The sequence below is a fragment of the Eublepharis macularius genome, chromosome 13 (assembly GCF_028583425.1).
Source record: "Eublepharis macularius isolate TG4126 chromosome 13, MPM_Emac_v1.0, whole genome shotgun sequence".
NCBI classification, from domain to species: Eukaryota; Metazoa; Chordata; class Lepidosauria; order Squamata; family Eublepharidae; genus Eublepharis; species Eublepharis macularius.
Window position 1 is genome coordinate 34,838,585 of NC_072802.1, and position 12,046 is coordinate 34,850,630.

The window sequence follows — 12,046 nt, forward strand, 5'->3', positions numbered from 1 at the left end:
CAGAGTGGATAGAGGTGCCCAGTCTTAGGGAAGTTTTCATGGTGTCATGGAAAACGTCCAATGCTGAGTCGAGCAAAGGCTGCATGGTTGACTCAGCCTTTGCTCGACTCAGCATTGGACGTTATGTTACTGAGGGCTTAAGTGCGAGTCAAAAGTGGATGAAGGATACGTTGGAGTGCACATATACCATCTTTGAGAAAGGGATTCCAGAAACAGGACTCTGCATCGGTTTCCCATCAGATGGATAATTCTACATGATTTATGACCTACAGTGCCTTCCTGGCCAGCTATATTGTTGCATTAATTTGCATTGGACTGAGTTATTCTGTTTATGGATTCATGTATTTAGCTATATAGCTGTGGTTATGGACTATTTGTCATACCAGCACTGAGCACTTTTGGGTCTTGTCACAAAGACTGTATGGATTAATGTAACTTTGCATTGTGAATGGATTTTGAATATTGTACGAATTGCATGTAATCTGGCATATTGTAATTGTATTGAATAATTGTATTGAGTATATGAGTGTTCACTTTTGAAGTGGGTGTCGTTAGGTGGTCCTGAATTCTTTTGTTAACCTATTTGGTACAGAGCAGAGGATGATGCTGTCAGTTGGCTTCAGGTAGTATTGTACTTTATGTAATATACCAGAGCTTAAGAAGGTAAAGTATGTATTGTTCGCAAAATACTTATTAGCACAATAATAACTCAGATTTCAGTGAGGAAGCAATTATCCAAAGTTTCTTCTGAGCAAAATGAAGAAATTGATGTTTAAATTAGAAAAGTAGTGCTGCCTACTAAATAAAATAATACGGGTTTTTTTACGTTTAAGGACAAGAGACCTTCCTATTATATCTAGAAGTCCATATTTCACAAGATCAGCAGGCAAGAAAATCATGTAAGTGGCACATTCTCAAGTGTTTTGAGTGGAAACTATCAAATTGAGGAATCCACCCCCAACCCCAAGTATCATAAAGAAAGGACAGGGAAGAGTTCTAATGCTTTTCTTTGGGCTATTAAATAGCTTTTGATTTTTCAGTTCCAATCTTTATAAAAGAAGGTTGCTTTCACTATTCAGCCCTAAATTTGCTCACTTGAAAAATACAACTCCTCTTTACCCTTCAGGTAGTGGTTGTGTTTGCTGTATTAACACTGGTGTTACTTACAGCTTTGGGCCAGAAAAAGGTGCAATGCTGGGATCCTTGTTCAGATCCATGGATGTGAAATTAAACTGCCAAAAGCTACTTTCAGGGAGCCTGATATATTGGAAATGCCCCCTCCAGGATGCTTTAAACCACAGGAGGGGAAAAGACAGGCATCATTTCAGCCCATGGTGTGGCTGAAAGAAGGGAGGGCTGTCTTCAGTTAAGCTAATGTCACAGGGAGGGAGCAGAGTTGATTCCTCCTCCCTCAGTGCTGTAGCCTTAATCTAGATTGGCTCCCTGCAGCTCCTTTTGCCTCTTTAGTTTCACATCTGAGGACATCAAGTGTCAAGTCTTGTTTGGCCCTTTGTTTCCCAGAGAAATTTGAGAAGCATATCCTTAAGAATGTTTAGGAGGTGCTGCTAAGTTTCTGTACAGGGATGGTGTTAATGTTTCTGGGGCTTAAGCAAAAGTCAAGGATGGGGCCCCAGAATTGCTGAACAGCAGCCATCAATCAGCTGTAGGGCTGCCTCCTGCTTGAATAAAGCCAGTGGTGACAACAGCAAGAGAGGGAGGGGAAGGTTGCATCCCTGTGCATCATGACCTTGTCACCGTGATTGCAGTTTCAGGACATGAGCCAGTATTTAGCTATAGGGCAGTTGGTGCCCCGCCCCCCCCACCGCATCACACCACCTTACAACTAATTGCTCCGGGTGCTGCCTGAGAGTCAAGTAGCTCAGCTGCAGGGCAATTGGCGCTCCACCCCCAACTTACAGCTGATTGTCTGGCTCCTGCATGCATGACACACCTCACCTTTGTTGCCTCTGTAGTCATGATGGTGGCAGAGAGGACAGCAAGAGATGTCTACCACGGCAGCTCAGTGGTCAGGGCCCCCTAGCCAAGATCACATATGTTCCTGTGTATGTGTACTTGGATGGTGTGTGTCAGTCCACCTCCAGGTGCATCTGCGAGGGCACATGTCTATCATGCATACAGTGTTTCAAACTAAGTACACATTTTTATCAAGCCCCTTTAAGGGGTGAGAAAGGGTCAGAGATATGGGCTGGGAAGATGGTCAGTCTTCTCTCCGTACAAACATAATGGTTCTTGACTGTGTCCTGAATGTGTGGGAGGATATCCAGAAACTTCTGCTTTGAATACCACAATATATTTTAACCTGGCAATGGATTAGGTGATATGAAAAGTAATTCATATTATTATGATCTGGCTTTTAACACAGCACTTACCCAACTGTTCCACGGAGGTAGAAAATGTTGAGCCAAAATCATTGATTTCATTATGAATTTTAGTGCTGTTTTAAAATATCTAGTTTCAAATATTAAAGTAGCAATAATAGACATGTTAGACTATAGTCCATATGAAGTCAGAAGTCTAGATGTAACAGACTTGCCAGATGGCAGGTTTGGACCTAAACTGTCTTTTTTTTTCCTTTTGAAAACCTCCAAGCAAGGAGCAACCATCAGAGGTTAGATTTGCCTCTGTTTCCAAAAATGAGTCCCATGATCCTTTGTCATGGAATGGAATCTCTTCTTCATTTGCCTATAGAATAGACTCCAGTATAGTGAATATCACATTACTTTGTAATAAAATCTCATAATCTGACAGATAATACTGTATGGACACAGAAGAGGGTTACTGTGGTCTAAAACCCTACTAGCCATCTAATTCTCCAAATGCAATGCTTAATATTTCTTTAGGATGACTACAGGGACAGCTTAGAGGTTTAAGTCATAATTTAAAGGTTTAAGTCATAATTTCACGGTTAACCAGTCAGTGCTCAATTGTTTGATTTGTTGGACTGTTTTACACTAGATGTTATCTTAGTTCATATAGTTTTTCTGTAGTTTGAAAGAAGTTTTGTCACTTCAGACTATGTAATGAGTATGTTTGAGTATTCCTGTTCTCTGCCTTCATCCACTGACAGTGCTAGTATCCTATTTACAACAGCACACCCTGGAGCTTTTTTTAAAGAATTAGCATAGAAAGCTTTTATGGTTTTTTACATTGAACTCAGCTGCTGTCAAACTGTTGTGCACAGTACTTCAAGCAAACTGAGTAAAGAGGCAGAAAAGATTTTTTTAACAGGAATAGTTCTTTGTGTTCATACATTGTTTATTTTGACAGATATACTTCTTAATTGTAAATGTGGAGGAGGTTAACTGTAACTGTTCTGCTCCCCTACAATGATTAATTGATACTAAAAAGCAGCAGCTGCTTTTTCAGTAAAAGGGGAAAAATGACACAATATGAGGTTTTTAAACATTATAACCTAGCCAATTTATTTATATTTTAATTATAACAATGTTTTTATTTTTTGTAGGTCACACACCGTTTTGCAAGAAAAGCGCCTTTCAAGAAAAGAGAGTCAAGAAGTGACAGAAGTAACTCCGTCTTGTAGAAGTATTTATCTTGTTTATTCAAAGCTATGAGAAAGTCAACATTTTAAATTAAAATAAGGACTATCAGACTGTTATCTTTGTGCCAGAGTAGAAAGCAAAGCTCAGATCAGATTCCCTCAGACTTTCTTCTTAATATTATACGTTGTTTACATTGTACTACCTACAAATACCCCAGCTGCATTGTTAAGAGCTGAATGGGCCTTCCTTCTCTCCAGGCATGTGCATATAAAGCCTTCCTCAACTATTGGCACAAACTGAAGAGAGCGCCTGCAGACCACCTTTCAAGTATCTGTTTCTTAGCCAGCCGGAAAGACCCTAAATGGCAATTGAAATATAACAGTATTCTTCAAATATACAACCTCCCAGATGTAATCTTCGGGCCCTCCCAGGCTGATTTCAACAGTAGAGAGCAAATATATACACAAGATGCTGCCTTTGACAGGCGGGTTATACAAGAAAATAAATCCTCGCCTTGGTTCAAATTAATTAAACTAGATCACACAAGGGCACAATACCTAGTTAAAATCTCAGTAAGCAAACTACGTGTAGCCTTCACCTCAGTTCACTTTCAGTCGATGCAAACAGCCATGCTTGAAGATCGTTACTCCAAGATCCCAGTTGCTCAGTGCCTCTGCTTGTGCAGAGGCTCCGAGCCAGAAGACTTGTGTCAATATCTGCTACACTGCCCACTCTACACATCCCCTACAAAGAAATTTCTAAGCCCGATCTTAGCCAGGTTGGGACCCAGACAAGACAATGAAAACATTGTTGCCGTATTAGCAGATGTGGACCCAGAGACCTCATACAAGGTCGCTCTTTTTGCCCTTGCAGCAGGGAAAATTCGAGAGAAGGTGGTGACAGCTCAGGGCTGTCATTAGGCTGCAAGCACAATAGTGTAATTCTTACAGTGTTTTATTCAGCTTGTATTGTATATTTTATCTGTATCGTCGCTTATATTTTTGCTACTGTTTTATTGTTTGCAGTGGTCTTTGGCCCAATGCAATAAATACTGAACTGAACTGAACATTGTAAGATATTTGGATGAAGCTGCTATTTTGATGTTGCTTAGCACCCTGGTGTTTAATGCACTAGCTATAATAATAATAAATTACCCAGCGGCACTAGCCCTTATTTTCTTTTAATGGCAGTAACTCCTCCTCCTTGAGGTACCACCCGCAGCCTGCATTGTACAAGCATGCGGGTCATAGTTATGACTAATCAGGAAACATGTCAGCTTAATCACATGGTTACATAGGAAGTGATCTTTCATGCATCTTGTATGCACAACATTGGCAAATGCTGTTCTGCCATGTGGAATCTTGGAACACAGTCATATCTGCACTTGTTACAGCACTAGCTAAGAAAATGGACTGAGATCCGGGAGGTTCCTGGCTCAAATCTTGCTTCTTCCCTGACCTCGCTAAAGGACTTCAGGCAACCTTTGCCTGTCTGCAATATGGGGAGAATACTGTCCTATCTTACAGAGCTGTTATAAGGATCACTGAGATGTTGTATGTGAAATGCCTTGAACACTGGAAATACTCTTTATGCGTTAAGTATTATGCTGTAACCCCAGTGTGCTAGAAAACTAGCTAGGGTGCAGAGATGATTATTAGAGCCCCATTCTAGAAACACAAGTATATAACAATCAGAATTATTTATTTGATTCCATGCATATTTATCTGCTTAGAGGCAAGAGTCCCAAATGTTCCAGAAGTAAGGGCTAGTAGGTCTGAATAGTTTGGTTTTATAAAAAGGAAATGTTTATACAGAGTACATATTTATAATTTGAGAATTAAGAACATTGCGGAACCCAGGTCATTACAAACAGTGCAAAACTGGGAATATAAAAGATCAGTCAGGCATAATGGATGATATTTCTGCTGAAATATGAGATGGCAGAGGCTGGTCGCTAGTGCCTGTAATGACTTGCCCTCAGGATTAAGCCCATAGTAACAATTTAACATGCCATATTTATAATGATTGGACTCGAATAATATTTTCCCATGGTTATTTACATAAAAAGCCATCGTTAATGTTTTTGATGGAGGGCCATTGATTAAGAGATCATAAATGTAGATTTAATTTTAACCATACTGTTTTTTAATGATGCTTTTCTTTAAAATTCTACTTACAAAACTCCTGAATGATTTTTTTTAAATAACTTATTCAATTTCCTTAAGTGTTAATGTTTTTTTTTAACTTGGCCCTTTCTGGTTTATTAGAAAAGCAGAATAATTTTTCTATCTGTAAATGGAGGTTAACTAACCATTTAATATCTTCATATTAACAGGTAACAAAGAAAAGTCTGATGCGTCTGAAAGAGTTCAAGCAGAAAGGATATGTCATAATTCCTGGCAAAGTGCTCTCTGGACAGCAGTAAAAGGCAACTTAACACAACACTTGCACTACAGCAGAGTTTTCCCGGAAAGCTTTCCTTGTAAATTTGATTACATGCAGAAAGAATTCCTTATGCAACGATATAATCTTCAGGCAACCAAATGCAAGCTAAAAGAATGGAAAACAAATGAAGGAATGAGTTGCTTTGAAAATGCCTGTCCTCTTGAATACTATGAAGTAGCTATTCTTGGTAGGTATCACCATCACCACTTCCCTAATCACCGTTCCATGCTCTGTTGGGAAGTGTTTTGAGAACCTGTTACAGAAGACTGACTGCTATACAATGAGAAGAGGTAGTGAGCATGATATGTAGGTTTGCTACTCCATAGTAGGGTGTATTATTTTTAGAGCAATTGTGAAGAATACAGGTTATGATGTAAAGAACCTGCCACTAGTGCAACAAGTTGAAGGATAGTTTGGGCTTTTTTTTTTCTTAAACAGCTGTCACCCATGCTGTATAGTATGGCATGTTATTTTTTGTAAGCAGAGACAAATTTAAAAGGCAATTTGTGACATGGTGTGTTGGTCTGATGTTAAAAAGGAAACGAAAAGTTCCACTGAAGCACACAAACCCTTGGGTATACCTAAAGTAGCTTTTTGGATCCCAGCCACAATGTATCTTTCACTGTCTGTTGCAGCGCTTACTGCTTGACTACATAATTAACATCCTCTGCATTTACAAGGAAATCGGCTATTAATCTGCCCAGCTCTCCAGTTTACAGAGATAATTTTAGATAGATTACAAATTCAAAATCCTAATGAACTCCAGAGCTGGACAGAGAGCAAAAACACGCTGAACAAAGACAAATGCGAAGAGTTACATGTAAGAAGGATAACCCCAGTGCAGAAGGTAAATATTTGAGTCGGCAGCAGCAGTTTTCAAGGAAAAGCATAGGACATATAGTGGATATCAGACTGGTGAATTAACAGTGTTGATGCTGGGCCAATAAAGCCACCACCCTATTAATCTGCATTAATAATATCATACTTTCCAAGATTCAGAGAAATATTACCATTCTGACTGGTATTGGTAATATCTCCTCTGGAGTTCTTTGGTCTGAGCAGGGCCGATTCCAGACGACTAACCTGAAGGCGCTGCATGCCGCCATGTTCCGGATCGCGACGGGGAAAACGCGAAATATTGCGTTTTCCCTGTTGTGATCCGGAACATGGCGGCATGCAGTGCCTTCAGGTTAGTCGTCTGGAATCAGCCCAGTACATTTCAAGAATGATGATGTTGGAAAGGATTGAAAAATAAGTAGTAAGGATGAAAAAAGGGGTTTCTGGGTAGATTATATGAGGAAGGACAGACAGCTGTGTTTGGGTAGTGGCATAAGCATACCATTCTTTGAGCCTGTCCTACGCTGGGGACCAGGGAAGCTTTCTGTAGGCTGCCACCACTCTGTGCAGGTCTCCTCAGGAGGGCCTAGAGCACCCACCCGACCTCTCTTGTCTACTCTTTCCCAGTAGGTTTTACTTTGTGTGACCGAATGAGGCATGAGGACCCAGGCAGTGTAATAAACAATTTTATTTAAGAGCTTTAGTAACAACTGGTGTTCAAAAAATTTGTAGAATAAGAACAGTAAAAGGTCAGTGAACAAACAAAACACCCAAGCGTGTCTATCTAGACTGTTCCTAGCTGTCTCTTGGTGACTGGCTTCAAGCTGACTCACCCTTTCTGGATGAGGGATTCCTCTGTCTGCAGCAGCCTCTCCTCAGCTCTGCTCCCTAGCAGTGAACACCCTCCCACTTCGGGTGAGGCCTTTTATCCCTTCTTCCCAGGCACCATCCCACTACTTCTCTGTTGGTGCATTTTTCCTCTCCAAATCCCCTGTTAACCAATCACAGGATCCAAAGGGGACTTGGGAAATGTAGGCCCTGTAGTCACTCTAGTACAGGTTTCCCTGGAGGCACTAGGCCTCACAACGTAGGCCCAAGCTCATTACAGAGCCATTCAGCTGATGGGCCATGATTCACAAGTAGGCTCCACTCTGATCTAAGATGGATTGCTCTATTACTCTTTCTTATTTTTTAAAGCCACCCTGAGGAAAGGTGGGATGGTGTAGAAGGAGGAGAGAGACAGAAAAATGATTGATCAGACTGCCAACAGAAGAGTGGGTCTTTGCTGTGTTCCTCATCACACCTTCAACCTCTTTCAGTCCCAGGACAGTAGAATACTGGAGTTGTGGTATTCATCTGGATTAATAAACTTGTAGGTTGGGAGGTGGGCTACAGTGAGGATACAGTGAAATTTCTCTTCTTACATTAGCAGTATGCAGGATCCAACTCCATGTATTCAAACTACAAAAATATTTATATTATAAATTAGGAGAAAATCTGTTCAAGCAGCTGTAAAATTTGGGAACTTGAAAAAATGAACGGGCAACTGTTTGGGGAAGTTTTTGATATGAAATATCCTGTCTTAAGGCTGGATGTTGAGCCACAAGGATCATCAAGAACATGCAAAGTGGGATTTTGACATTCCAGCTTCCTACAATGTTTTAAAGACCAGCTTTCCAAAGACTGGCCCTCGGAGCTGGATCTGCCGCTTTCCTGTGCCCACATCTCGATTCTTGATTCAAAAGCAGTCTCTGGCAAAAGAATTGTAAGAACACAACAAAACAATTGTTTAAGCTGGTGATAACTAAAGTAACTCTCTATTGTGCAGGCATAAATCATGACACAGCTGTAGATGTTGCCTTCCTGCCTGTATGTTGCCCTGAAGATTCCCATTTATTCCAAGCGGAAAATGTATTAAATGATGCAGTGCTGACCAGTGTGGGTGGTACTTCATGTCAACAGGAGACCATTAACAAAGCAGGGCTTTCTGAGATATTTTCACTTTCAGGTAGGAACTTCTAATCTGTGACTGTTATAATTTTGCTTATGAATGACATCATGTGTACCAAATAGATGTACAATTATAAAGAAATATTCCCTATACACATAGGATCCCTTTTAAAATTGATCTTTACTATAGTTTTTTTTAAAACAGACTTAGACATGCTAACTTGCTGGGCTGTGACCCATCTTAAAATGATACTTTAGAGGGGTTAGCATTTTAAACACTGACTTTAACACTTGCCACTAGTGTAAATGGAAAATAAGATGCTTAAATGTGTATATCCTCTGTGCAGCTATTTACCTTGGAATATATTGTATTTTTATCTCTCTGATCCCTGTAAACAATTTTATTTAAGAGTTTTAGTAACAACTGGTGTTCAAAAACTTTGTAGAATAAGAAGAACAGTAAATGGTCAATGAACAAACAAAACACCCAAGCGTGTTTATATTTATATAATTATATAAATTATAAAATTATATAAATAATATAAATATGATCAGTTTAGGCTGTGAGAGAGTGACTAGCTCAAAGTTGTCCTACATCATAGCTGAGTGGGGATTTGAATCTCCCAGATACTAGTCTGATGCTCTGATCTCAGTGTCACACTGGCTGTCAGTAATTGTGTAAACATGTACATAGAGCAACATTGACTGATAGTCAGAAAATTATGCCTTTTGGCTTATTATGCCCACTTCCCTTATGGGCCAGTGAAGGAATTACCAAACTCTCTAAATGTGTTAAACTGAAGAGGACTTGGAAGCCTTGCTTATTTCATCAATCTTTTTGTTGTATTAAATTTTCTGTTCCGGAGACAGAAACATTCAAATCTGTTTGGGGTCATCCTGTAACATGTAGGGCCGTTTCCAGATGGCTTACCTGCCTCCGGAATGTTGCACCATCTTGCAGGGAAAACGCGAAATATCGCGTTTTCTCGCGAGAGTTTTGTGCGACGTCGTGCAAAACTCGCGCAAGAAAACACGATATTTCGTGTTTTCCCCGCAAGATGGCGCAACGTTCCGGAGGCAGGTAAGCCATCTGGAAACGGCCTAGGACCTCAGAGATAGATAAAGTGTTTTCTGACATGTTGAGAAGTGCTGCTCCTGAACAGGAATAACTGATTTCACAGTTCTTTAGCTTCACACCGCGTTTCTTGAATATTTCCTACAGTTAAAAATTCCAAATAAGAACACCTTGTTTTTTGTTTGTTGCTACAGAAAAGAATTTAAATTCAAAAGGCATATGCTTTTGTCCTTGTATAATCTGAGTACGCCATAACCTGCAGCCATTTCTGTTTCCCAGCTGAAGCACGTGGGCTGGGTTTTCTTTGAAAAGGCTTTCAGTTGCTGCAGTAGCAGGACCAGATTCCCTTGTTCTAGTTTGCACCTGTTCCGGGATATGGCCTGTAGGAAAAGGTGACTGATTAACACTACAGCACTGAGTGACAAAGCACCAGTGAAATGTTTAATACTAACACACATGAACATTCTCTGTTTGCTCACCAGATGAAGTTGTAAAAGCAGCTGCTGATCTGGAAAAACAGCACGTCATCTGTATCCTGGATGTCTGTTCTTTGAGTGAAGATAAAGCTGAAGTCTTTCTTAATAAAGTGTATAAAATTACAGATGCTGATGTAACAAACCAAACATAGGTTAATATTGACAGTAGCATGCTACTGTAATTCCAAGAGTATTTTTATCTTGCTGTTGATTGAACAGAAGCAGAAGAGTTCGAATGTCTGGCAATAACATTAGAAAAAAATCTCATATTTGAGAGTACAAGATTATGATATATCTCATCTTCAGTCAGGGAGTATTGCGTGCTGCAAGTAATGTTCCTTAACATCCAGCAACTGTAAGCTGGCAAATCCTACTCTTGTTTTGGCGGGAACTGCACACATATACCAAGGAAGAAATTGACTCGCTGGGCAGCTAAACACAGTGGCATGTCAAACTTTGCCTTAATGATAGAGAGCATCATTATCTGAAGAAAACCACTGGTAACTGAGACTGAAGCACAGGCATATGTTTTCGCTCTGTTTGCGGGGTAAGCAGTTCAAAAGAAATTAGTGGAAATCTACCACTTCAACGTGCTCCTATAGGCCCCATTTTAGATCAGCAAAAGGACATCCAAAATCAGAAGGCTTGGCTGACAAAAAAAGTAGATACTGGTGCGTGATAATTTTTTTGAGGGCCCCTTTCCATCCTAGCTTCTAACCCTTGCACTTGCTGTTCCAAGCAGAGTTATCATTGCACTCACTATTGGCCACTATTTATAAAGTTGCTCTCTTCCACCAAAGATGATGAACTTTGAACAAACCATAATTTTAAGCATCAAATAGAAAAGAATCATTTGGCTTCTTTGTTTAGAAATGAATCTGCCATTGGTACAGAACTAATAATTTATCTTAGGCATGGGGAATCCACTCTCCATTTCTGTCTTGGCAGTTTTGCCTACAAACGTCCCTACCAACAGAGCCTAACCAGTTCTTTAGATGAAGAGCATATCAGCTAGAAATTATATTTTAGGGGACCCATGCTGATGAATTTAATGGAGAGCAGTGAAGAAACAAAATAGCAGGAGCTTAGTACTCCCAGAATAGGACCCCATGTACCTGCAGTGTTGTACAAAGGGGGGAAGAAAATGTGTGTGTGTTGTGTTGTTTTTGTTTTCTTCTTTAGATGGAAAGAACATACACACAATAGCCTTTTTTTTAAAGTCCTTCTCGGACATTTTCTTGTGTTGTATTGTAGTTTTGGTACTGCAATAACTTATTAATATTTTGTCTTGAGATTTCCTGCCTCTTAAAAATCATGCAAGTAGTGAGATTCTTCTCATATTTTTCTGTATTTTCACATGTTTAATAAAAACTTAACTCTACTGCAGTTTTCCACAGGCAAAGAAATGGACTGGATTCATTGTGTGTGCATGACTGCAGGAACACAGATTATTATTGCTTAATTAAAATTGTCCCCTTTATAACAGACAAGTTAGAGCAATAGGGTTTAAGTGCAGTGGTACATTAGAGAACAACAAGATTTTCAGTTCAGGGAATAAGCTTTTGAGAGTCGGAGCTCCCTTCTTTAGATACCTGCCATTGGTACAGATACCTGAAGAAAGGAGCTCTGACTCCCAAAAGTTTTACACCCTAAAAGTCTTGTTGGTCTCTAAGGTGCCACTGCACTCAGATCCTGCTGTTCTACTGCAGACCAACATAGCTATCTACCTAGAACTGCCTAGA

The 12,046-nt window shown here is 39.9% G+C and overlaps 1 protein-coding gene across 1 annotated transcript in view; it reads left to right on the forward strand.

Annotated features, from left to right (window-relative positions):
• RADX (RPA1 related single stranded DNA binding protein, X-linked) overlaps positions 1–11,700 on the forward strand; it is a 31,143-nt gene extending 19,443 nt beyond the window's left edge. Inside the window, exons 11-15 of the mRNA XM_054995724.1 lie at positions 834–899; positions 3,485–3,564; positions 5,857–6,153; positions 8,632–8,811; positions 10,311–11,700. Coding sequence (XP_054851699.1) covers positions 834–899; positions 3,485–3,564; positions 5,857–6,153; positions 8,632–8,811; positions 10,311–10,456 — 769 coding nt within the window. The 3' untranslated portion in view covers positions 10,457–11,700. The remainder of the gene's footprint in view (positions 1–833; positions 900–3,484; positions 3,565–5,856; positions 6,154–8,631; positions 8,812–10,310) is intronic.
• The last annotated feature ends 346 nt before the right edge of the window (positions 11,701–12,046 follow it).